Source organism: Crassostrea angulata, chromosome 1 (genome assembly GCF_025612915.1).
Source record: "Crassostrea angulata isolate pt1a10 chromosome 1, ASM2561291v2, whole genome shotgun sequence".
Classification (NCBI taxonomy): Eukaryota; Metazoa; Mollusca; class Bivalvia; order Ostreida; family Ostreidae; genus Magallana; species Magallana angulata.
Genome location: NC_069111.1, coordinates 51,476,491 through 51,503,347, shown reverse-complemented (window position 1 = coordinate 51,503,347; position 26,857 = coordinate 51,476,491). Strand labels below are relative to the sequence as shown.

Below are 26,857 nucleotides of genomic sequence, written 5' to 3'. Positions count from 1 at the left end.
AAGATTTATAAAAAAAAAGTTTATGAATGGTCCCGACCATGGAGTCCTCTAAAATAAAAAAAGAGTTGTTTTATACATGTTTAGTTTATGGGTTTTTCTCTATGATTAATTTTTCTCTTAAGTTTCCTTTTTTTTTAATTAAAGATTTTTCTCTATTTAACCCTATCTAAAAATTCAAATATTCCATCATTTAATCGACACGAAAGTACAAAATTTAAAAAAGGTATATCTGACATTTTTATTCCAACATTTGATTTCTTTTCGGTTTTTTAAAAAATTGTATAAATTTTACAGGTTTGGTGTTAGCTGGATTCGGTCCCAGCAATATCTTCGTCACGTGGAATATTTTTTTAATTTAATGAAGCAATTTTGCTGATTCAGGGATTTAAACCATGGTAAAAATCTATTTTCTTGATATTTGGCTCCAGGGGTATTTTAACTTTTGCACTGAGTTAATTTGTCATTCAACAAGGTTGATACGACTAATTGATCTCAAACAATGCAATCAACAATTAAGTTTGTATAATGCAATTTTTATCATTTTGGAGAAATAAATGTTGACGGACCTTCTATTTTGGAGAAAGGTACAAAGTAGACAAGCCAAGAAAAAGATGTCATTTACTAATCAGGACCGCAAAGAAGTTAACGTTTACATGTTTACAAATGTCAATAAATATAGCTAACAATGTCGCCTCCTCCAGTATTTGTGTTTGTATTTGATTAGAATAGGAAATAATATAATAGGAATATAATAGGAAATAATATATGTTCGGCTGAGCGAAGAGAAAGAGAACCTTATGTTCCTTTTGACACTGAGAATATGGAGACTGAATAAAAATTAAAACATATGGTTTTGCACTGGATATCGTTATGTATTGAATGTTACAGAATTTTTTTTTCAAGAACTCTTGTCTTTTTACTGAACACGAAATCGTATTCATTTAAACCGTGGATATAAAATTTCAAATTAGGTAAAGACACAGTTGTAAATATTAAACAATGTGGTAGGCTAAGATCATCTTTAATCTAATTTACCGAAGGAAAAATCAATTTAAGTTACTTTAGAAGTTGGATAAAAAATAAGCACATTAGAAAGCAGGGGTTGATTAACATATTGACCACTGTCCTTTGCGATACTGTGATTCGGTTTTACAAACATACATGCGTACATGTATTAAGTTGATTTTTGTTCTGGCAGTTGCTGCTCCGATCACTCATTCATACGACCTGGCTATGAACAGGTGTTCTGTTGTGTGCATGAAAATGCTTGGAATATAAACAAGAGTGCCTTTATAACACGTTTTGCTCAGTGTTTTGGTTTAACAAAAATAATTATAGCGAAAATAACAATAACACTAGAGCTGGCCCCAAATTACGTAAGCTGAGCGCATGAACTAAAACCCCTGTCACACCGGAGCTGCGTCCTCACGGCGCTCTCACTGCGCTCTCACTGCGCTCTCACTGCGCATCCACAGCGTTTAAACAAGTTGCTTTCCATTTGGCTGCGTTCACACAGCGACCCCAAAGAGCTGTTGCTGCGTTCATCGCGCTCTCGTGACGTTTCCTCTGCGTTTATACCGCGCTCCCACGGCGTTTCTACTGCGTTGTCATCAAGACCACGAAAACTCGAAAAATGGCTGTTGTACAATAGCAAGCGATGTAATAATTATCAAACTGGATGTAGATGACTATGTAAAAAGTAGAATTTGCTAATATTCCAAGACCTATCAATGGACGTCGATGGAATTCATGCCATTTGGTTCTGATGTTTTCAAATCTTTTCTATGTTTTCTAACAACTAATACCGGATTGTTTTTGTAGACCTGACTACTAAAAGTTTTATCCTAGTCCTTCACAAATTGTTAAGAAGTAACTATGTTTCAATATTACAATGTACCTTTTCATAAAATCAAAACAATTTTTTAATCATTTATTTACTAGTTGTAAATTCTTGTTTTTTTCCCATACAATTGTACAAATTAATATTAGCCTACCAAGAAGTAGAGAACGTCTTGTGCACGCAGTCAGCGCGCAGAGCACGCCGTGGACGCGCGGTGGACGCGCGGTAAAATCTCCTAGCACGCCATGAGAGCGCGGCGGAGACTCGGCGAGAGCGCAGTTAATCGCCAAGTAGAACTCCGTGGAAACGCAGTTACACGCCGTGGGAGCTCCGTAAGAACGCCTCGGTCGCCGTAAGGACGCCGTGACGACTCCACTTGTAAAATTTTCAAATAAAACGGTACATTTTTTCTGAATTTTCCTTGCGATCCTACGGCGATTCGATGATTCCATGAATTTTACAACGCCGTGAACACGCCGTGGGGACGCAGCTTGGTGTGACAGGGCCTTTACAACGAGACCCCTGTAATTTCTTTCGTTTCGTTCATTTAAGTTTACCAAAATTCAAATGCATGCTTCATTTTTTCTTTGAGAAATAGAATGATTAATAACCAAGAAGTGTTACCAAGCGGTGCAATGTAGAACGTCAAAAATCCACGTCTTTATCTATTTATTTATTTTTTATTTTTTTTGCCTACACAGATTATAAGCGTAAAACTTTCAATAGACCACTCCATGATAACTGCGGTACTGCTCTCTTGCAGGGCAAAATGATATAACTTTGCCGAAATTTCAGTAGGTAGATAATTAAATGACGTAAATGAAACAATTGACATTACGTTACGTTATATTTCACCAAACTATGTCATTTGCCCTGCAAACAAGCACTACCACAGTTACCGTGAAGGGGTTAATATATATAATGACTATGTTTAAGTAAATTACGAAAATTCATTGTCAGTGGCACGTCATTTTGTTTAGAATCCGGTGAGATCTTTTAATAAGTCTATTTTTAATAAGTCTATTTTTCAAAAAAAAAAATAAAAAAATAAATAAATAAATAAATAAAAACCTGACACAAGCTTTCGAGCTTTTAGCATACCAAAACCGATGTAGTTGTTTGAGGATAAAATGTAGAAATTCTTTTTAAAATTAGATTTTTTTTAATCGCGGAACCTTGTCATACTTTTAAGTCGCAATAAGGTTTTGAAAATACCCTTAAGCTCTCTACAACAATTTTAAATATTTGCCATCAACAGATTTGAAATGTTCCAGGTATTTATTTATACATTGAAAAGTAAACAATGTATCTGTGACGTCGGAATCTACGACGAATTTACATTGAGGCATATTATGCCTTTTACATGAACTCTGTTTCCTTGTGGAAAATCTTACGCATTGAACAGACACGTGAAAGCAAGGCATTGTGGGGCCAAAACACAAAATGAGGACAGGATTATTTTTATACAAAGACTTACATTTATGAAATTGATAAAGTTTTTTGCGAGAATCATCTACGTCACTCTAGATTTATACTTCTCTTATTATATATAAAAAAGCGATTATTTATGATAAAAGGACACGCAATAAAGATTTGAAAGCTACTGCAGATATAGGATCCTGACACAGAAAGGGCACAGAAAGGTTAAAATGACGGGTTTAATTTTAACCAGTAACGTAAATAGTTCCAGAATAGATGATTTTACCTTTCAAACAAATCTTTAACAAATGAAATCTTATCTTTTTTTCTGAGCATGAAGAATATAGTTGCTGCAATCATTAACAGCATTTTAAACTTGATTTAAAAAACTTATATAATCACAAACTGTTTTCTTAAAGAAGAAAGAGGAAGTTGCATGTTAGGATTATGATTGAAAATTTGTCGTTTAAAAGCTATGCGTGCACTCAGAAGATCTTCATAAGTCCCGAGTTTCCGTATTCTTTGGTAAACTATATGAACGCCCAATCAAGACTCGCCTTTGTTATCTGTTGGATGATAAATGATAATTAAAAGGGTTATTAAGTATTTGTAAAAGTTGAAATTAAATGTTGATAAATGCTTTAAATTTTTGCAAATGTAAACCAAAGTTTTTAAGTACATATATATCCTTCAAAATTAATCTCAATAATCGAAATATACATTTTAATTAACTGATCCATCTATGACCTTTAATCACATCCTCGCACAAACATCCGAGCCAAGGAGAGATATTGATATAAATTGTAGAGCTTATTTATCGGTCGAGGTGAAACAAATCAAGTTCGGTTAACTGACATGCAGATGTGATTTTTAGACGGGGTCACGTGACCCCGTCTATTAGTTTACTGTCAGCCGAAGTCTCAAACCGGAAGGCACGCGTAGAACACATGAATTGAGTCTACGCGTAAGAAAATAGTGCAGAAAATTTTCGTGCATTTCTTTAAATATATATTATAAAAACACGCATCAAATCGTTTTAAGTCCTTTATGTACATGGATAAACCAAATTCTATAAAAAAAAATAAACAAATAGCTATATTGATCAAAATATTCTTGCTCAGGTTCAATAGTTGTAGTGTTTGTGGAATGGAGTTACGTAACTGAATGCACAACGTCGTCGAAGATTCAGTTGGTGGACGAGCTCATTAATCAAAAGACCGTCCGACTTGTAGATTTTTCCTTGGATCACAAAATTAAATAAATCTAATAATTTAAATTATCTACCTAAATATAGTTGTTTTTATTTTCCCGGTTAGTTGTAGTTTTTTAAAAAATTTCTTGGGGTCTTATTTTACATAAAATACCGTTGTGTCAATTTTCTACAATTATGAAGAACAGTCCCAGTCGGGATTTAGTAAAATTATGACAAAGTATCAGGCAATTGAAGAAAGCCGAATTTTAACATACTAGATTGAAGCAACTAATTCAAACTCATAATTTTTGGAACATAATCGAGGAAAACGTGGACAATTACAATTTCAAACTTTCAAGACCCCGTCTTTCAGTACTCTCAGTACTTTGATTATTTGTTTTAATTATGCAAAACCTGCTTGGGCATACTCTAAAACCTGGTCTGGCTTGGTCTGGCCAATTGGCCTTGCCTGGCCTAAAAGTTGGCCTGGGCTCACTTTTGCCTCAAAATTGGCCAGGCCCCAAATTTTGGCCTGGCCTCAAACTTTAGCCTGGCCCCTTATTTGGCTTCTTCAAAAAATTTTGACCTCAATTTTTGAAATTGCTCTTTTTCTCATTTTCTTAGATTTAGATTGATTTTTTATTGATTTCTTTTAGAAATTGAAAATTCAATGCTTTTTTAATCTTTAAGGAATAATCATATTATCATATGAAAAAATATGTATGACAAGTGACCGATTTTTCAAGTTCGATTAATTTAATCCATGTCTAAACACACAAAAATCAAATATGACATGCATGCACAGCACTGCTCTTACTATTGTTAAGGAATATATTATGCCAATGCCAAAGCAATTAACTTTAAATCTAAGAGTCGCCATCCCCCATCATTTTAAGAGACTGACCTGATTGATATCCAAAACATTTGTAAACTGGTACATAGCATAAAATTGTTATCACTGTGTAATGGACTTTAAAATGCAGTTTGTTTACATTGCCTCTCAACACCAATCAAGCCTAAATTTCCCTCCGAAGCAGAAATTCAATATCAACCTCTGCTACATTGGGGTCAGATTCATTGCCTATCCTGTCATTTAAAATTTCAAACGGTCTAATTTAATTGATGGCATTTGTGAACGACTGCATCCTCCGATAACTTGACTCAGTGATGATCATTAATCATCACCTCCTGATCAGAGTAGAGTTTCAGCATGTGTTTCTTGTATATTTAGGAAACAATTTTTCTCTTAGGGGAACTGTCATGATTATCAGAATTTGAATAAAGCAAAACATTCTATGACATTTGATGTTGGTTAGAACAAATTTTGGCCTCTTCCATTATTTTTCCCCAAACAAGTCGTTGGTAAAAGAAGAGTTACATAGATATTGTCCGATCATTAGAGCAGTTTAATCTAAATACATTGCAAAAACATGCCATGGTTATACAATGACAGAGGGAAATGACATTCTTAAGTTCTTAAAAATTTAAAACAGACTGAATAAAAATCTATTTAAATGGATTACTTGACATACCTGTAGTCATAGAAATACCTTGTTAGTACTACATTTTCAATTGTAACTATTTTTTAATAGACTATCACTATAAGGGATTATAGCCATCAAGAGGGATGTTTAATGTGCATTGAAAATAAATCAATAGAAAATCAATAAAATCATCAAATATGCAAAGAAAATATAAAAATAAATTTGAGGCCAACATTTTTGTTGAGGTCAAATTTGAGACCAGGCCAATTTCTGAGGTCAGGCCAAAATTTGGGTCCAAACAATTTTAAGGCCTAAAGTGAGGCCACACCAGGTTTTAGAGTATGCCGCCTGCTTGTGCCCAACAATACGTCAATCGAATTTATTGAAATACAGAAATGACTTTTCAAATTAACTGAAGAATCAACGCACATTGAACACTTAAGAATATTGAAACATCCTAAGGCTTATTAAGTAAAAAAGAATACAAGTAAATGTTCTGCAGATATTGATGCATCGTATGATTTGAATTTTAAGGTATTTAATGAAAAGGAAAACTCTGAAAAATGTGAGAATATTATTGATCAATCTGATGCTGTAAATGAAATACTTTATAACCTTATCACTAGAGAAGAGAGTGTCGATCAAGTAATATTTTAAAAATCAAGGTTCCTGGCTATGACAATATCATAAAAGAACATATGAGTATATCCCTCCTACTATTTTTAGAATCGCCTTTAAGCAAAATAGTTCCTATACTTGCAGAGTGTATATACATTATTCGGAAATTTTAAATCAGAATGCTTTACACATGTTAGAAAAGAGAATTTGCAATTTTAAAAGCAAGTGTCAAAATTGAATTATCATTTGAAAAAAAGAATTGAAATTGTTTGATGTACACCCTTTCCAAAACTTTGAAATTCCCTACTTTTACTTTCATTTCCAGAGTTTTTCCAATACAGACGCATTTTGCCGGAAAACGAATCTGACTTCATACTACGAAATTTTAACAGGAAAAAGACAATTTGACGAGCACGAAAATTAGGGCCGGAGCTATGAACCCTAACGTTAACATTACCGCCTATGGAAAATGCATAAACGGGCTAACCCATATCAAAACTACTATGAATTTTTCCTAACTGCTGTATGAAAACTTATGTGATATTTTTTTGATACTGGTATTTTCCCAGAAGAATGATTAATATGCATTATTAGTCCAATATATAAGAATAAGGGTGACTCATCAAAGCCAGAAAATTTAGGACTAATCACTCTTTTAAGTTGGTAAGGAAAAATATTTATACTTATATTCTAGGTACACACACGAACAGACACACGAACATTTTGCAGATGATATTTCACTTATTACAGAAAGTCAGGTGGGATTTAGAAAAGCGTTTTCCACGTTTGACAATATCATAGTTCGACATTTTGTAACGCAAACACCTATCAACAGTGATAAAAAATTATTTTGTGTATTCGTAGATTTCATACAAGCTTTCAATACGGTATGGAGAGATGGGTTTTGGCATAAACCTCTTAAAAGTGGAATAAATAGTTATTGTTTTACATACAAACAAAATATAACTTATACAAAGATAGAAATTAAAAATACGCTTTAAAGGTTCTTCGTCTAATCTTTTAAATTATTATGTTGGTGTACGACAATGAGAAATAATGTCCACTCTTGTTAATGAAGATTATTTGTTACAATGTATATGAAACTCAACTGCAAGCATGTTCCAGAAGCTATCCTAGGCATGTTCCAGAAGCTATCCTAGGCATGTTCCAGAAGCTATCCTAGGCATGTTCCAGAAGCTATCCTAGGCATGTTCCAGAAGCTATCCTAGGCATGTTCCAGAAGCTATCCTAGGCATGTTCCAGAAGCTATCCTAGGCATGTTCCAGAAGCTATCCTAGGCATGTTCCAGAAGCTATCCTAGGACTTTGGTGCGTTCTAAGTTCGTTTGAGGATACCTGTTAGTCTTAAGTCTGTTTCTGGAAGTTCTCTTATGTCTAGGAACCGTTATATCTTTGTCCAATTTTGGGACATGACTTGCATTGTCGTAAGACCACTTTAAAGCTGGAAAATCACGTTTTTTTTCTGATAGTGGGACTGTTGTGAAGCTTTTTTTAAAGACCGGTAGATGTTCTTTACACAAAAATCAGTTATTTGGATTTCTAGGTTGTTTTTTTTAACGAATTTGTTAATAGTCACAAAAATATCATAATATCATCCAAAATCTTTTCGGAGCGATTCGATCGGCAATTTTCTGCTAGGCCTACATTACGGCAGAGACATCGATATGTGTTATACATGTTATATATGTCTCTGATTACGGGTATATGGGAGGCATTTCAACCGTGGTGAAAGCCTATCCCGAGACACAGTTCGATTATTCTAACAAAGCAGAGTGAAGTGAAATTTATAGCATTATTGTAGGCTTAAAGCTTGGTTATGTAAATGTCAACAATACAGAGCGTCGATGTATCTATTTCGTAAATGTTCGATATAATATGCAATGTCAACCCGTGTACGCACGGGTCAAAGCCTAGTAATAACTATTCAAATGTATATTTTGAAAATGTGTACGAATTGAAATTACTGTTTATAGGCCTATCGTGTAACTGACAGGTATAGTTTTCTTTGGCAAAATATTTATTGATTTATCCCTGCAAAAGAGTTTCAAATCAATTAGTATAAAATAACGTGAGAAAATGAGAATGGTTTTAGTAGTTTAGGATATCCTAACTAAAGATGTTCTTAAGTTACTGTTTCGTGAACATGCCTGCTGACCAGCCTACGATTTCTGGGGGAATTGAAAAGAATTATTTTTGTATTTAAAATGCTTATGCTTATGTAGACGACACTGTTATTTCAGCTGAGTCTAAAAATTTGATTTACAGTTTGCTTTAAACGAAGTGTATAAATATTGTGATAAGTTGGAACTCACTGTGAATATTAGTATTATAAAACTTGCTGTATTTTCTATAGGTCGTCAACCCAAATATGTCTTAACTTATAATGGTTAACCTGTTGATATGGTTATAAAGACTTTTAATTTTCATGGTGTGATTTTTTCAAAATCAGTTCAGATTGTGCGTTATATGTTACGTTGTACATACAGATTGTACGATATATGTTACATTGTCACACAGATTGTGTGTTATATATTACGTTGTACATACAGATTGTGCGTTATATGTTACGTTGTACATACAGGTTGTACGATATATGTTACATTGTCACACAGATTGTGCGTTATATATTACGTTGTACATACAGATTGTTCGTTATATGTTACGTTGTACATACAGATTGTACGTTATATGTTACATTGTACATAAAGATTGTGCTTTATATGTAAAATACAGATTGTACGATAAATGCTCATAAAAAATTGTACGTTATGTGTACGTTATAAAGGTTATACGTTATATGTTATACACAGTAATCTGCAGATGGTACGTTAGATATTACTTACTACGATAGCCTACACCAACGTTATGTGTGTAAAGTGTCAAGAAAAGTTTCATGTACATTCTACATCTTAAGGTGATATCAAATAACAAAACAATAAAATATAACCACGTGGTTTCTTTGAGTTCCCCCCGTAAGGTGCAGTGCCTCTTTGGGCGTTTTACAACAGACTGGGACATAGCTAGAAAAATGCCAACAAGATTACTTGGTAAGTTAATGAATTGTAACGAAGCATTATTAGTGTATTTTGATTTAAAGATATTATATGTGTATTCGTAGGCTTTTAGAGGTTCATTATCATTTTTTAGTAAATGATATTCTAAATGAATATTCTAAATGAAGGTATGACTACCGCGAAATTAGCAGTCTATTAAAAATAATAATAAGGTATGAAATTGAAATTATTTTAGTACATTCATGTATACCTATAGTACAAAATTAGTGTTTTATGAAAAGGTAAATTAATCGGCACATTTTAACAGATTGAACCATATGTACATGTACATGAAGTTTTAATCCAATGTTTTACCAAAACATGTTCATTTACTAGCGAAAATGCAATTAGGAAAAGGCTCAAAAGAATGGGTGAGCCCAGTAGAAGAGGTCCCACAGTCCATTCAATTGCGGACGTAAAAAAACTTCTTCGGAAGACGAAATAAAATAAATGTTTCATCATCATCCCCCGAATTACGTATTGGAATGCACGAAGACCTATAAACAAACAAAACATAGACAATTTTCTTCTTTGTTTTCGATTTCGCAATTAATTTGGAAATGATATTTATTAATTTACTTATTAATAATAGAGATTTAAAATTTAAACATTTTAACATATAAAATTAGTAACTTACATGCTCCACTTAAAGAGTTATCTCCAGAATTTTCAAGTCTGTCGCATAAGCTATTGCGAATCCAATAAACACGTGCGTGTCTTGAAACTAAGACGAGACGATTTATGAACCAATTAAAATAGGAAAGGGGTTCCGATGTGGTAGAATAGAAAGAAAAAATAGAATATTTCTTTCCATATTGTTACTTGACACCGCCTTTAGATGTAGAGTGTACATGAAACTTTTCCTGACACTTTACACACATAACGGTGGTGTAGAGTGTACATTGAATCTTGCAATGACACTGTACCCTTTGTACACTTTTACTTTTAGGTGTAATATGTCAGTGAGTTTCAGTGAAAATGCTGTATACGTTACTCACAAAACACTCCTGTAAAGTGACAGCCGCTATCGGCCATCGTAATATACAGATTATATGTAATATGTTACATACTAATTGTATGTAATATGTTGCATACAGATTGTACGTCATATGATACATACAAATTGTACGTTATATGATACATACAGATTGTACGTTATATGATACACGTACATACAGATTGTTTGTCATGTTACTTACAGATTGTATATTTAAAGCAACATGCAGTTACATTGTAATACGATTAATGTTACATACAAATTGTATGTTATTTGATTACATACATATTATACCTTATACGATACATACCGACTAGTACGTTTTATTTTTTCATACAGATTGTACGTTATATGCTCCAGTCACAGGCACGTAGCATCGTTTTTGAAAGTGGAGGGGGGGGGTGGGGGGGGGGGGGAGAGACTCATCCAAAAAATCTTGACAAGCAAAAAAAAAGGGGGGGAAGGTTACGTTTCAAAATCCTGAACATCCTAAACCGTGGGGGGGGGGGGGGGGGGTAGAGAAAGTAAATTTTAACTTCAGTGAACTAATTTCATCAATGCAACTCCATCTTAATTCCATTTTTTGTATGCAAATTTAATAAAAATCTTTGCTGCCCAAGAAAGTGTGGCCCCCCTGCCCCCCCCCACCCCCCACCCCCCCCACCCGATGCTACGTGCCTAATACATACACATTCTTGTATCAAGAGCTATCTACATTCACATGAGTTAGATCTAAATTGAAAATGTACAACATTTGCAATTTCTGACGTCATGGATATTTTATATAGATATTTGTCAGCAATAAATTATTGTATTATCTGAAACTAGGAGGAATATATACATGTACACCATATATCGGAACATCGATCACTGACCTTCATGGCAAATGGTAACATATTCAATCTATCATATATAATTGGTTTATTATTTGTGTCATGTTAATGTCAATCAAAACCTGTCATAACATGTAGAGTTTAGATTGACCAGTGGGAGTTCACATAGCATTTGGTCATCTCATAACCACACAGGCCTTACGTTTTACAGCACACTTCTCTACATATACTGAGCTTTTGAATACAGAGAGACGTCAACTGTTCTTGTAAAAAAAAAACAACTGAAAAAAACTCACATCGATTTTTTACCCAAAGATGTCAATAATTTAAACATATTTATTTAAGACTTCGATATTGACTAGATTTTACATCTTTGTCAATTTACATGATTTATGAATCAGATGTTTTGATCCATGGCCATAAATTGAATCATATTCCAAGTCTGCGTTCTGTGGTGCGGTCAAAAGTGCGTTACCTTCACACTTCACAGCAGCTGACGTCAAGGATGACAGTGCAATGTTTGATCCGTACAAACATTGACATGTTGAGAAAGTCACGGTAGGTTGCTTGAAGAGAAGCCCATATTAAAGAAATAAAAATATCATTCATTTTACGAATAAATATGAAAAAAAAAATGAACGAATTAAGCTAACTACATTTCAGCTACAAATTACCGGGGGATTGACAAAAATTGCCAACATATATTCCGAATTATTTCGCACAGAAAAAGTTGCATTATCGTTGGTGCACACCAATAACACAGACTGTATATTGCGTCGTATTTCCCAGATCTCTGTCTGACTAAGTAAATAAACCATAGCTTGATCTAATTCATTGAAAAAGAAAGGATACTATGTGGCGGAATAGGTAAAACAAATAAGTGACATTTGCCGTGACTTATAGAAATTCATTGATATTTAATTTCATTGTAGATGGTATGATCACTTCGACTCATCCCCTCAACCCATTTTTTTCTTCATAAAATTCCTGTAAATGGTACAGAAAGCTGTCGTAACTGACTGGAGGCAATGACATATTTTATCGCCTGTGAAATTTGAGAATATCGGGCACGTAGCATCGTTTTTAAAAGGGGTGGGGGCAGACTCAACCAAAAATATTGACAATCCAAAAAAAAAAAAAAAAAAAAAAAAAAAAAAAAAGTGAGAAAACGAAAAAAATAAAAAAAATAAATATAAAAAACCCCCCCAAAAAACAAAAGGAAATATGCTTCTTCCCAAAATCCTGAAAATTCTAATCCCAGGTGGGTGGGGGCAGGTATACCTATATCTTCAACTTCACTGCTTATTACCTTATTTTCAATTCAAATTTTAACATAGTTCCAGAAAGTGAGGGGGTGGCAACTCCATGCATTTGTTTATTCATTTATATAAATTATAGAAAAATCATTGCGGTGCCAAAAAGGGGGTGGCAGGGTCTACCTCCCCCCCCCCTTCCCCCCGATGCTACATGCCTGAATATCCGGAGACCTGAAGTAACTGGTCTAGAGATCTCTATTTCAAATACATTTTAAAAATTATTTATTTAAAGATTTGGAAGAAGGAGAACATGGTATGTTCTGCTGGGTGACACTTGCTGTGCTTGGTACCTAATTCTCCCAAAGCCATATCTCATGAGGCCCACAAACTGCAGCCAAGGAAAAATTTAATCAAACATGCATACCAAGATCAGAAGTGAAATTGAGAGGTTCTTTTATTTGCATAAGGTGTGATTCTATTTCTTTTTTTTTTCACTGAAGGTTGGGTATTTCCAGTTGAAGTGACAATTTTTCAATTATCATGGTATTTCACAAACAATTTATAACAGAGCATTTATATGCTTTTAGACTAAATATATTAACATTAACTGAAAATTTCATGGGAAGTATTATTACATTTACTGTACTCTCAATCGACAAACCTGATTAGTCTCAATTACTGAATTATTAAGAGTTTAATGTGACCTTGATGTGAACTGCTTTGCTAAACCAAAATCATCATCTTTACATGTATATGCATGTAACTCATATTAGACTCATATGCATACAACAGGGTACATACATGTATACATAAATCAGTACATGTTTTCTGTAGTGTCCATTTTAAACAAATTTTGTAATCAGAAGTGAACTTTTAAAAATTTAAGGTGAATATGAAGTTTAGTCCCAAACTACGACTATATTTGTCTTTATTTCACAATTGTTGTCTTTTTGTATACATTTTATCCTTTTTAATTCACAGATTTGCATGATACAGGAATTAACTGCCTGCCTGCATTGTTTATTTGAAGAGAACTTGGAGAGACCGAGAAAGATGAGTATTTGACAACAACCAACCTCTAAGCCTCAAACACCATGCACCAAGAGAAGGAGAACAATTATTGTGACATTTAATCTAATGTCTACATCCTAATTTATAATACACAATAGCCAAAAAAAAAATGAATCTCTCTCTCTCTCTCTCTCTGCTATTAAAACATGTCTAACATGTTTTTATTATGAAATTGTTTAAAGTACCATAAACTGGAAATGATAATTATTAAAGTAATAAAAATTAAATTAGATTGCTGTGTCAAGTTAATCAGGTTATTCAATTCAAATTTGATCCCATGAATTAATAATGAATTATTTTTAACTGGCAACAAAATGGTGGGGTTGGTGTCACAGATTTTCGAGCGGAATTAATTACAATTTATATTTACTGTAAAACAAAGAATAAGACAATATTTTTACATTGTTTTTACATATTTAATATAGTTTGAATTGATACACATTGAAAGTAATTGTCCTAGTATGGGAACTGGTAAGGTCCTTCACTGTAGTCTATTGCCACTTGGTCTTGACAAGACTGGACTGGTGAGGTCCTCCAAGTGAATGTTCTCTACTGGCCACACAAGACGTCACCAATATTCGGCCACCATCGATGAAAGTGGTTTACACGATAAATGGAACTGTTGGGAAATATCTTGCATGACGTCAAGGTGCATGTGACGTTGTGAGACATTGCTATTATGACGTCATCATAATATGACGTCATGGTAACGTGACAATAATTATGTTTATGTTCAAATTAGTCTAGATAAACCAGTCAAAGCGTTCAGATGTGTTTTCGTTCTATCTGACTCAAAGACCACTATACAATCGCGACATTTTGGTGCCGTGACCAAACGGAGAGAATATGACTTCTAAACTTAGAGCAGTTCGTTCAGGACAAAGAAGTGCTGTTACAAGACTTTTGAAAAAATTGGAGGAATCATTTTTAGAGGAAAACAATACAGAGGATATAGAGACTATAGTATCAACACTAAAGGAGAAGCAAGAAATTCTTAGGAATCTAGATGACAGAATTCTAGAAGATACAGTTGAAGAGGATGTGGAAAAGGAAATCCTTGAGGCAGATGAGTACAAATTTAATATAGAGTCAAAAATTAAGAAAATCAAAAAACATCTCTTAGTACAAGGATCAACTTTAAATGCAACTGCCAGCAGTTACCAGTATTTGGATCGCAATGAAAATCTTCAAATCGAAAAGAATGCTCATTCGACGCATGATTTTTCTCAAAATTCATGTGTTCAGCAGACCGTTACAAGCCTCAATTTGAATCCAAACTCTAATAGTGGTGCTACTCACTCAGCAAACTCCCATAAGTTACCGAAACTCAATCTACCAATTTTTGAGGGAAATCTTCTTGAATGGCAAACATTTTGGGATTGTTACAATACAAGTATTCATGGGAACAACAGTTTATCTGATGTAGAAAAATTTAGCTACCTTCGGTCATTGTTGTGTGGAGAAGCACTTCGCGTTATCTCAGGATTTAGTTTGACCAATACAAACTACAGACAGGCAATAGATGTCTTATTTGAAAGATATGGGCAAAATCATAAAATCGTCAATGCGCACATACAGGCTCTTATCAACATACAACTACCAAAGTCTAATCCAGATTGTTTTAGAATTTTTTATGACAAAATGGAGTGCTGCATTAGAGGTTTGGAGTCCTTGGGCACTGACGAAACCACGTATGGGACGATTCTAACACCCATGATTTACAACAAGCTCCCAGCAGACATTCGGAAGAACATTACTCGGGACAAAGGAGATGACAACTGGGATTTAAACTCATTGAGGAGAGCAATAAAGAAGGAACTTTGCGTTCAGGATGCTGGAAATGCTAGCAATACAAGATCTAACCAAAAATCACAGGAGTTCATCCCAACTGCTAACTTTGTTACAGGAGCAAACCATAAGAAAACCATCAAGCAAGGAACTACGGTAAAGCAATGCTTGTTTTGTAATGGAAAACACTCGCCAACGGCTTGCCATGTCATCACTGATTATGAAGAAAGGATATCAATCGTCAAACAGAAGAAAGTCTGCTTTAATTGCTTTGGAAAACACAAAGTAAGCGAATGTCAGTCGCATTTCAAGTGTAGGAATTGCAAAAAGCTTCATCATACTAGTATTTGCCGCAATTCTCAATTCCCACGAAGTACTTCAGAGAGAGCTGTTAATGCCGAGAGCACACAATTCAAACAGCCACATCAACGAGAGCAGTCATTCCAGCTTCACTCTTCATCACATGTTAGAGCCAACACTGAAGTGCTGCTAAAAACTGCTGTGACACCAATTTGGTATAGAAATCAAGAAGTCAACTGCAATGTTTTGCTAGATGAAGGAGCTCAAAACTCATTTATAACTGAGGAGTTAGCACAGAAACTTGACATAAAATCAACGGGATCCATCACTCTAAAGATTTCAGCATTTGGAGACAAGAACAGTGAAGTTCGTAACCTAGAGAAAGCTACAGTTCAACTAGAAACACAAACCGGAGAGAAAATTCCAATGGAGGTCATCATCATTCCAACAATAGCAGCTCCAATCTTCAACAGAGCACGTGTCAATATCAGGGAACTCTCATACCTAAAGGGATTGAAATTGGCACACCCAATCAGCTCAGATGAGCAGTTCCATATTTCAATGCTAATTGGTGCAGACTACTATTGGAGCATAGTAGGAGACAGAATCATAAGAGGAAATGGACCCACAGCGGTCGAATCAAAGGTTGGATATCGTATATCTGGACCTATCCACTCATCTGGAAAACAGCATTCAGGGATGTTCCATATTTTGGCAGATCATAAAGTGGAAGAGGTTGACCTGGAAAAATTCTGGAAAATTGAATCCATGGGAATTGATGATCACAGTGAAGAGATAAAAGGCAAGGAGAAACTCTTGAATTTTGCTGCTACATCAATCGATAAAGAGGATGGTCATTATGTTGCTAAAATCCCCTGGAAAGAAAACTCTCCCTGCTTACCTACAAACTACGAGATTGTGAAAAGAAGAACAGAAAATGTTATTCAGAGATTAGCAAAGGATCCAAAAATGTTAAAGCTGTACAGTGAGATAATACAGGATCAAGCAAACAAAGGATTTATTGAGAAAGTTGAAGATCCAGAAAATTCAGAAAATAGAGTCCATTATATCCCTCATCACCCTGTGAAAAAGGACAGCACTACAACCCCGATTAGAATTGTGTACGATTGTAGCTGCAAGGACAAAACTGGACATGTTAGTCTAAACGACTGCATTGAGCCATACTCCCCTGTGATGAATGACATCACGTCAATATTGACCAGATTCAGACTGAACAAGTTTGCAGTAACAGCAGATATTGAAAAGGCCTTTCTTCAAATTGAGCTTCACCAGAAAGACCGTGATGCAACACGATTCCTTTGGCTTAGCGATCCAGGTAATGCATCGAGTCCATTGACAACTTACCGCTTTCGATCTGTCCTGTTTGGAGCAACTTGTTCACCCTTTATCCTCAGCGCTACTCTGATGAAACATTTTCAAGAGAATGCAAATGAAACTTCATCTCTTCTTGAACAAAATCTCTATGTTGACAATGTTTTAGCCAGCTTCCAGAGTGAGGAAACAGCTATGAAATTCTACAAAGAATCAAGAACCTTACTTGCAGCAGGAGGTTTTAATCTTCGTTCCTGGAGCTCCAACAGTGAGATGCTACAAAACTTATCTAAAGCAGAAAAAACAGCGGATGAAGACTCTGTCGTTAAAGTTCTTGGAATGAAATGGAATCCACAAGAAGATACTCTTCAATATGCAAAGAATGATACTGGACAAAAGAAGTATCGTGTGACTACAAAGCGAGAAGTATTGAGAGAAACATCAAAGGTGTTTGATCCACTTGGATTATTAAGTCCTATTTCTGTGAAGGCAAAGATTTTCATGCAAGAGTTATGGAAAGCTAATTTGAAATGGGACGAAAAACTGCCTAAGTCTATGCAGACTACATGGAGAGAAATCTCATCAGAAATTTGTGATGCACTGGGCATCAAAATAAACAGAAATAACAGTTCGTCAATAGATTCAAGGTGTGATTCATTGCACGTTTTCTCCGATGCAAGTCAGCAAGCATATGGTGCATGTGTCTATTTGTTATCAAAGAACAAGATAACATTACTTATGGCCAAAAATCGAGTGACACCAATCAAGCAGATCACACTTCCAAGACTAGAACTCATGGGAGCACTTATTGGAGCAAGATTGGGAAAACATGTAAAAGAAATAACAGGAGTTAATAAAATTTACTTTTGGTGTGACAGTCAAATTGTACTTCACTGGATCATTTCACAGAAAACGCCAAACAGATTTGTAGCAAACCGAGTAAATGAAATTAGGGAGATCAGCAAATCTTCAACATGGCAGTATTGTCCAACATACTGTAATCCTGCTGACTATCTCACACGAGGAATTGCCCTCAAGAAATTCAAAGAAGATACCCTCTGGTGGAATGGACCAGAATGGTTAATGGAACCCCAAAAATGGCCTGTATGGGATGGGCCAACAAAGGCAATATTATGTTCCACAAGCACAGAAGAAGAGAGTGATATGAGTCATCAAACGAAGGTTCAAGATACTGTAGACATCAAGACTGAAAGTATACAGTCAATATTGAAACTTGGAGATAAGAGTTCACTCATGATGTTAGTCAGAGTTCTTGCATACATAAGAAGATTCATTCACAACTGCAGACATTCTAGTGAAAAGAGAGCAGGATTTCTCAGTAAACAAGAGTTAGGTGAAGTTATTAGACTGCTCATACAAGATGCACAGAGAACAGAGTTTACAAAAGAAATGGAATATCTGAAACATCCATCTGGAAGGAAACCAACATTGATCCAGCAACTGAAACTGTTCCTCGATAACGAAGGATTTTTAAGGTGTGGAAGAAGAATTCACAATGCGCCTCTGATGGATAAAACAAAATTTCCATACCTTCTTCCAACATATCATCGATTGACGCATCTTATTATTGTTGATACACACAACAAACATGCCCATGCCAGTTTGAATTCAACAATTACCTTACTCCATGAACAATATTGGATACCGAGGATTCGACAACGTGTGAAAGGAATTCTTAGAGGATGTATCAGCTGTAGAAAAGTCATTGGAAAGTCTTATCAAGCTCCAGAACCCCCTCCGCTACCAAAGGACCGTCTACAGATGAAACCTCCATTTACCGTGACAGGCATAGATTTTGCAGGACCCCTTTATGTCAAGGATAAATTGGGAGAAAACTCTAAAGCATATATATGCCTTTTTACCTGTGCCTCAACTCGAGCCTTACACCTAGAGCTAGTACCAAACCTAACACAGAGCTCATTTCTTCTTGCATTCAGAAGATTTATCAGTAGGAGATCACTGCCTAGTATCATGATCTCAGATAATGCTACAACCTTTCAATCTGCATCCAAGGAAATCATTAGATCATCACATGCAGAAAACGTACATCAAAAACTTGCTGAATATGGAGTACAATGGAAATTCATTCCAAGTCGAGCTCCATGGTATGGTGGATGGTGGGAGAGACTCATTGGATTGACAAAGACTTCATTACTGAAAGTTCTTGGACGCTCAAAGATAAATATGGAGACTCTTCACACCGTAGTAACGGAAATAGAAGCGATGCTGAATGACAGACCACTGACTTACATTTCAACAGATCCGGAGGATTTGCAGCCACTTACACCATCTCAGTTGCTATATGGAAGAAGATTGACATCTCTACCCTATTTGGATGAAGAGGATACCAACAATGATTCTCTATTAAATCACGAGAAAGCTAATGAATTTATGAAACAACAAATTCAGCTCCTACAAAACTTCTGGAACAGATGGAAGACGGAATATCTTACTTCTCTGAGACAATATCATCGCAGAACAGGAACAACATGTAATAAGATCAAGATTGGAGATGTCGTCCAAGTCCATGATGACTTCACAAAACGTATCAACTGGAAAATTGCTCTAGTGGTGGACCTCACAACTGGCAGAGATGGACTCACAAGATCCGCACTTTTACGTCTTAGCAACGGAACCATAACAAACCGTCCCATTACGAAATTATATCCCTTGGAAGTGTGCGAATCAGAGCCAGAGTTGAGGAGAAGTCAAAGACTTTCTAATTAAATTTTTCAAACACAACGCGACCTATTATGAACTTTTAATATTTTTTAAATTGTGATTTTGTACAACGCGACCTATTATGAACTTTTAATATTTTTTAAATTGTGATTTTGTACATTTTGCGACCTAATATGAACTTTAATATTTTTTTTTTTGAATTGTGATTTTGTACATTTTGCGGCCCGGAGTATGTTGGGAAATATCTTGCATGACGTCAAGGTGCATGTGACGTTGTGAGACATTGCTATTATTACGTCATCATAATATGACGTCATGGTAACGTGACAATAATTATGTTTATGTTCAAATTAGTCTAGATAAACCAGTCAAAGCGTTCAGATGTGTTTTCGTTCTATCTGACTCAAAGACCACTATACAATCGCGACAGGAACAAAGAACCTCAGAAAAAGCCAGTACCGGGTTCACTTCAGAGTTAGCACACAACTATTTCAATTAACAAAATGCATAGTGACTGGATGGTATGCACGAGAGAAGTATGAGAACGTCCTTCCCTCTGGACTGCCGCGTCCAAACTGATACTGCACGGACTGGCGGGTTTAAGGCCCGGTGAACTGAGGTTCAATATGGGTATTTACAAACGTAAGACTAAAACACTAAGGGGCTCACCACGGGATATGTGATTAAGTTAAAATACGAAACTAAATATATACAATGATGAATTTTAATGTGACATTACCTCCCTTTTTAGAGAAGTACGAAGTACTGAAAAACCCATTAAAATTTTAAAATACTGAAAGTAAACATATTTACATCAAACGACTTAGGTAGTCTGCACCCACATTGTCTTTACCTTTGATTGCATGTATAGTAAACCTGTAAGGTTGCAAACTAAGCGCCCAGCGCATAAGTCTAGGGTTAGTGACCTTAGCCTTATTTAAGTACACAAGTGGGCTATGATCTGTCTCTAAAATGAACTCATGTCCATACAAATACTTCTGGAATCTACAATAGAATCAGTAGGCATTGTGCTAACAAAACAAACCTTTTGCTCTGAAGATCCAACGTCTTGCACTGCATTAGAAACGTTATTAAACGATGTTCTAGACTTACATTCTGGTGCAATCTGTCCGTACCTATGACATTTGTAACACTTACGCTCTGTCTTTGGAATGAATCTTTTCTTATCATTAGGTACATGCTGCTTGTTCTCACCTACATCTGTTTTTTTCACCTGATCAACTTTTTTTGCTAAAGGCATCTTACCCTTACCCGTAGCTTGGAGTGCATTCAGGTCACGAGCATCTTTATACTGATCAGCCAAGTTTGCCATTCTTGTCAAATTCTCAGGTAATCTTTCCTTTAAAAATAGTTTCAAATCTTGACTACACACATGTAAAAATTGATCGCGTAACATAAGATCATACAAGTCTTCAAATGATTTGGAAACCTTTGCCATTTCAATCCACCTATCAAAATAACTACTCAACCGAACAGCGAACTGTGAAAATGTTTCACTAGGATCTGGCCTACATGATCGAAATTTCTTTTTAAAACCGTCATCTGTCAATTCAAAGCGTCTGAGTAATGCTATCTTTAGGGTATTGTAGTCAAGGGCATCAGTTTTGGGCATCAACGCATACACATCTAAAGCTTTCCCCTTTAATAAAGCACTAAGATTTATAGCCCAATCCGATCTATCCCAACGCTGAGCCTCAGCGTACCTTTCAAATCTTAAAAGATAACTATCCATCTCATCGTGAGAATCGTCAAAGAAAGCTCGACCATGGTACAACAACAATTATGCACATTTTGTGGAGATGTGTGAAATCTCTGTTTAAATTCAATGCATTGTTTCTAAAGTAGGCCGACACATGAAAAAAAAACCTGCCAAGTACTAGCAATGTACATGTACTTGAATGTACTACACGTACTAACAACCTTGAGCTAGCTAGAGCACTTGGCCACATGAAGTTTCCAGACTCTTGAGTGTCGAGAATTATTCATCCCCACACTTCTTTCTTAAACCTTGTCACGTAGATTGAAACAACAGAAGACGTGTGCGAATGAAGACCCATATGTTGTACTTCATTTCCATGTAGAACTGTCACACAAGTGACTGGTTTTTATGCCAACTGAGACTTTAATTAATACATGAACCTGACAGAACAAAAAAACAACAAATCTGGCTAAAACAAATGTATATCTTTCTGTCATTTATAGATTTGATTCTAAGACACAAAAGTACAAGTTACTCTTCATTTAATTAATAATAATTAAAAAAAATTACCGTATCAAATTCCAATACTCTCTGAAGTCTTCAACTCAAACAATAAAAAATCTTTTAAACCCCATTTTAAAAATTGCAGTGCATTGGATGGTACCTAATTGAATCTATTGAGATGGTGGAATACCCTCAATAAACGATAAGAGGTTGTGTTGAGCTTGTAAACACATTAACAACATCAAAGACATTCAAGGTGGCATCAAGTTTTTTTTACGACAAGAGTTTCAAAGCTCTCGTATCTATTCAAGAATGTTCCTGGTAATATTACCCTTCCTGAGTTGCATGGGTACTATTACCTTTCCTCGTAAAATTCTAACTCTCCCCCAGTGTGTGATTTAGGACTCAATAACCAATTCCGGGATTACATGAAACAGTACTGGCCACACCCAAATGGGAGTTATTTCTATGTGGGGGTGCCTGAAAGTGACAAAGGCTGCACGACTTTGAAAAACCTTCAAGCAGTAAACTGCACTCGGTCAACCATCAGGGGAGGGAGGGGACCAATATACTCACAACTTGATTCAATTAACTGGGAATAAATTTAACAAAAGACTCTAAACTCGCAGATAATCGGTCAACAATCACCTTCACAAAGCAAATCAATCGAAGGGCATTAGATGATATCAGTTTTAATATGGTTATAAATGTAGGAAGCAAGTAGAGCTTGTGCTGCATTATTGTTTGAATTCAATTGTCAACATTCGGCATGTGATAAGTGGCTTTTAAGCACACAGTTCAGGTCTCTTTGGACCCCCACAGTGCTGGCATTGCTTTTAATTTACTTTCAACTTAATCCATTTCATTGTTGTGATATTTAAATGCACTACATACACAGCCCTATACACTGCTCATATAGAAAACCTGTTACACAATGGACAATCTGTCCCTGTCATTCCTGCACTTGGCCCTACTCCCTCCCAATCCACATTTAGTGGATCCCTGGTTCTGGAAGAAGAACTTCATGACAGTAATTGTATATTTTAACTTTCCTCCCAGAGTTCATGGGAGTATTTCTAGGGATTTTAATGAGTAATTGACCTCTTATGGTCGGTCAAATCACAGAGATGTCAGTTTGGATCCCGTTAACTTCTTCCCCTGTACTTGGTGACTACCCGTCCATGTTTATGACTGTAATTGCCATGCATGCATGCTACAACTCACAGTCGTGTGATCGTGATGCTTAAACTGCAACAATGTCGGTTTTGTTTTTGTTTTTAATAAACCGAAATTTTCACCAAATACATGGGAATTCAAATTTTATAAAAATACTCTCATTATATCTATCAGATTACCCCTAAAATTATTGATTCAATTTCTGTCACATGTCTTAATTTGTTTATAATTTTCACATAATTGATCTGCAAGCAAAAATTGCTCTGTTGCGTAGATCAGTACTAGATAGAACATGGGAAAAACAAAAACAAATTTCGTACTGTTATTATCTTAATTTGCACGAGCATTCACATCATTGGATTTCGAGTCTAAGTGTATGTGAACTTTGATCATGATCTTAATGACCTACTGTGGTTTATACTTAAACAATTGGATTGTGTACCAACAAACCAACTCTCTTACAACAGAAGTACCAAGCAGCAGAAGTAGTCATCAGTACTACTTCAACTTATACCTTCATAAACTGCGTTTTGGTATATGTATTGATAAACTATATGGTCAAATCATGTGAGCAGATTTAATCATGGCTCACAAAATTTTGTTACATGCCTCTGCTGTGAAAGATACAATGTACAAATAACTATGCATTTTAAATAAAAACTATAGATGCATCGCGAAGAATTATACTAATTAAAATATAAGTAGAATTTGTAAATTTACATATTTTCAAAGTTTAGAAAAATCCACAGGACATGAAAAACCATAGCAGTCTTAATATTATAAATGGAACATTTGTATTGCTACATTAAAACATTACAACCATGTCTGTGTTAATAGTAATATGCAATGGCAGATGAAAGTTTATAAACAATATCAAGAAAGAAGTTTGATAAAATATTTTGAACTCTCTATTTGAGACTAAGGACATGCAACATGAGAAAAAGCAACGGTCAGAAAAGAAATTAACGCACAATGAAATGGCTTTAAAGCAATAAGAGCTGCAATTTTCAAGTTGAAAATTTTTTTACGCAAATGTTTGTCTATACTAAAATAACAAAAAATATCATGGTTTTAAAGTTTCTGTTAGCCATATATTTGTGAAAAAGACCTTTAAGAGGCCTTAGTTGGAGCAAAATTGAATTTTTGTCCTCTTTTTAAAAATTGATCTGCTATATCCCTTAGATGAAAAATCTTTCCTCTGACGAAAATTAATGATTTTTTTCAAATCTTATTTATTATAAAAGTTGAAGGTACATGTACACTCATTATACTAGCAGGTTTTTACAGCAAAATAAAATTCTGAAAAATACAGCTCATATTGCTTTAACCAATATGGTTTTGGCACATCCCTTATGGCACATCCCTTAGTTGGGAGTTTGATGAAGAAATCCAATACAATAACACCTTCTTTGAAAATAAATTAACTGTATAAATAAGGAAGAGTGAGGTCAGGATCATTGGTATCGTTAAGGTAAAAAAACTATGAAAAGCTTATTCATACATAGTTTAGAAGTATATAAATGAATTATGGGTAACCAAGTGATTACCAAGTGGTTAACTTAGTTAACACAGTGTTAGCTAACCAATGTGTTAAATTGCTTTTGATCAACAGAATTTAACCACTGCGTTAGCTAATCACTTGATTAGGATTTAACACGTCGTTATCCTTAACACAGTGTTAAATTTAACCACCTTTCGAAAAACCGGGCCCAGGAGTATTTGGAAAAGGACTATTCTTAGTCTGCTCAACAAACCCACAATTTCTTGTACAAAGTAATCAGTAAAGTGGAGAGGTCGCATACAGGTTAAACTATGTACCAGGCACGTGTTGAAATTAATAACATAATAACTTTTTTGTATTTGCATTGCCTGTGCTGACCTTTTTTATCGTATACCTACCCTGGGGTGTTAACCTGGAAGAAACTTTAAGAAATGGTTTCAACGTACGGACCCTTTTTCTAGTAGCCCTTACGGATGCTTTTGGACAACACTTGTTCAAATATTGTGAATTGTTATCTTAAAATAATAAAAAAATAAATCTCTGACAGAAATGTAAGTTTTACAGGATGAACTGTTCAAGGGGTTGAACGGTCTTGAGTTTTGACCATTTTTGGACTTGATTGATCTCCAAAGCAAGAAGAGCTCTGTAGACTCAGAGTTAAGTTAATAAACTGATTTAATCTTAAAGTTGGAATAAATCTTTTTTTTTGTTTACACTAAATCATAGTTGATCACATTAATCATACATGTATATAAAATCTTGAGTAGACCTGCTGGCTACCAGCCTTAATGCGCGATGGTTGTTAAGCGGAACAAGAGAGTATCATTTTATTAAAAATTATAGTTTTGTTTTTGATCGTGATGACTTGGATGTTTAAAGAAAACAGAGAGTGTATGTTAAAAAATCACTAAGTAAAAAGAGTATTTCACAAGAGACGATAGAAAGGGCTTTATAATAATCTCTTGATGGACATTGACCGCTAAATCATTAAAAGCTGAGCGTAATACACCAGCACGTGTACATACAGGTCAACATTAAGCGAACTTTTATAGGAAACAACGTGAAGTGAAGGTCATAACTTTTTCAGCTTTACCAAAAAAATGTGGCCACTAGTGCTCAAAATTCTGTACCAAATTTATAAAACATTTTTCAACAAGTTGGACTGAAAAATTAGAGCATGAATTTCATTCATAGCAATTTTTATTGTTTTTTCGTTTTCTCACTTTTTAAGATTTAAAAATCAACGAAAATTGTTAAGTCGTCATAAAAAAAGATCATCAGAAAACTATCTCCCCTGCGCCGAACAAGATTTCAACCAATGAAATAAATGTGAATTTTCACATCATGTTTTTTCTACCAATCACAAAGGAGAGGAAGTTCACAACCCGGGAACTGTAAATTATATCAACTCTTTGTACCGTCTTCCAAGGAAGACGGTAATAATCTAATAGAATTTCTTTCACTTTAGTCTTCTAGTTATCAGATATACCTTTGATATTGAGAAGTTAATAAGTCAATTATGGTTGTAACGCGCTTTCTGATCGGCTAAAAATATTTTCTATTGTATAAAGAATTTGCCTACATCATAGGACTAGCGTCAACAAAATATTAGTCCGCCTAACGTAACGTTTGAATTTTGTACAATTTGATGTCATTTTTAAAGGTCATATAACTTTTTACGTACAATTTGTACCAAATAAAATTAAATTATAAGCAATGAATTCAATGTCTATTTGTTTTATACGATATAAAAGCGGTTTATAAAGAAGCGTAAATGTCCCAAACCATTTTATATCGTATAAAACTAATAAATATTGAATTCATTCCTTAAATGATATTTTCACACAGTCAAACAGATCATATTACCAAATATTTACATTTGCAAATATGTTTCCTAATTTGAACCTACAAATTCTGTGTGAACTTTTTCATGACGACACAATAATTACGGCACGCGCTTTATAAATCCATTTGCCGACAAGGCAAGACGTTAAAAAATGTAAATATAAGCATTAAATCATTATTTTTTAAAAGATACAGTCTTATATGT

At 34.8% G+C, this 26,857-nt stretch overlaps 1 protein-coding gene across 1 annotated transcript; it reads left to right on the top strand.

The window, feature by feature from the left end:
* The first annotated feature begins 14,629 nt into the window (after positions 1 to 14,629).
* Positions 14,630 to 19,951, top strand: LOC128192927 (uncharacterized). The gene has a single exon (XM_052866012.1). It carries the CDS (start codon positions 14,630 to 14,632, stop codon positions 19,949 to 19,951), a length of 5,322 nt encoding a protein of 1,773 aa, XP_052721972.1.
* The last annotated feature ends 6,906 nt before the right edge of the window (positions 19,952 to 26,857 follow it).

Bases quoted from the DNA above. Each gene is read 5' to 3' on its own strand.
- LOC128192927 (XM_052866012.1), top strand. From the start codon at position 14,630: ATGACTTCTAAACTTAGAGCAGTTCGTTCAGGACAAAGAAGTGCTGTT.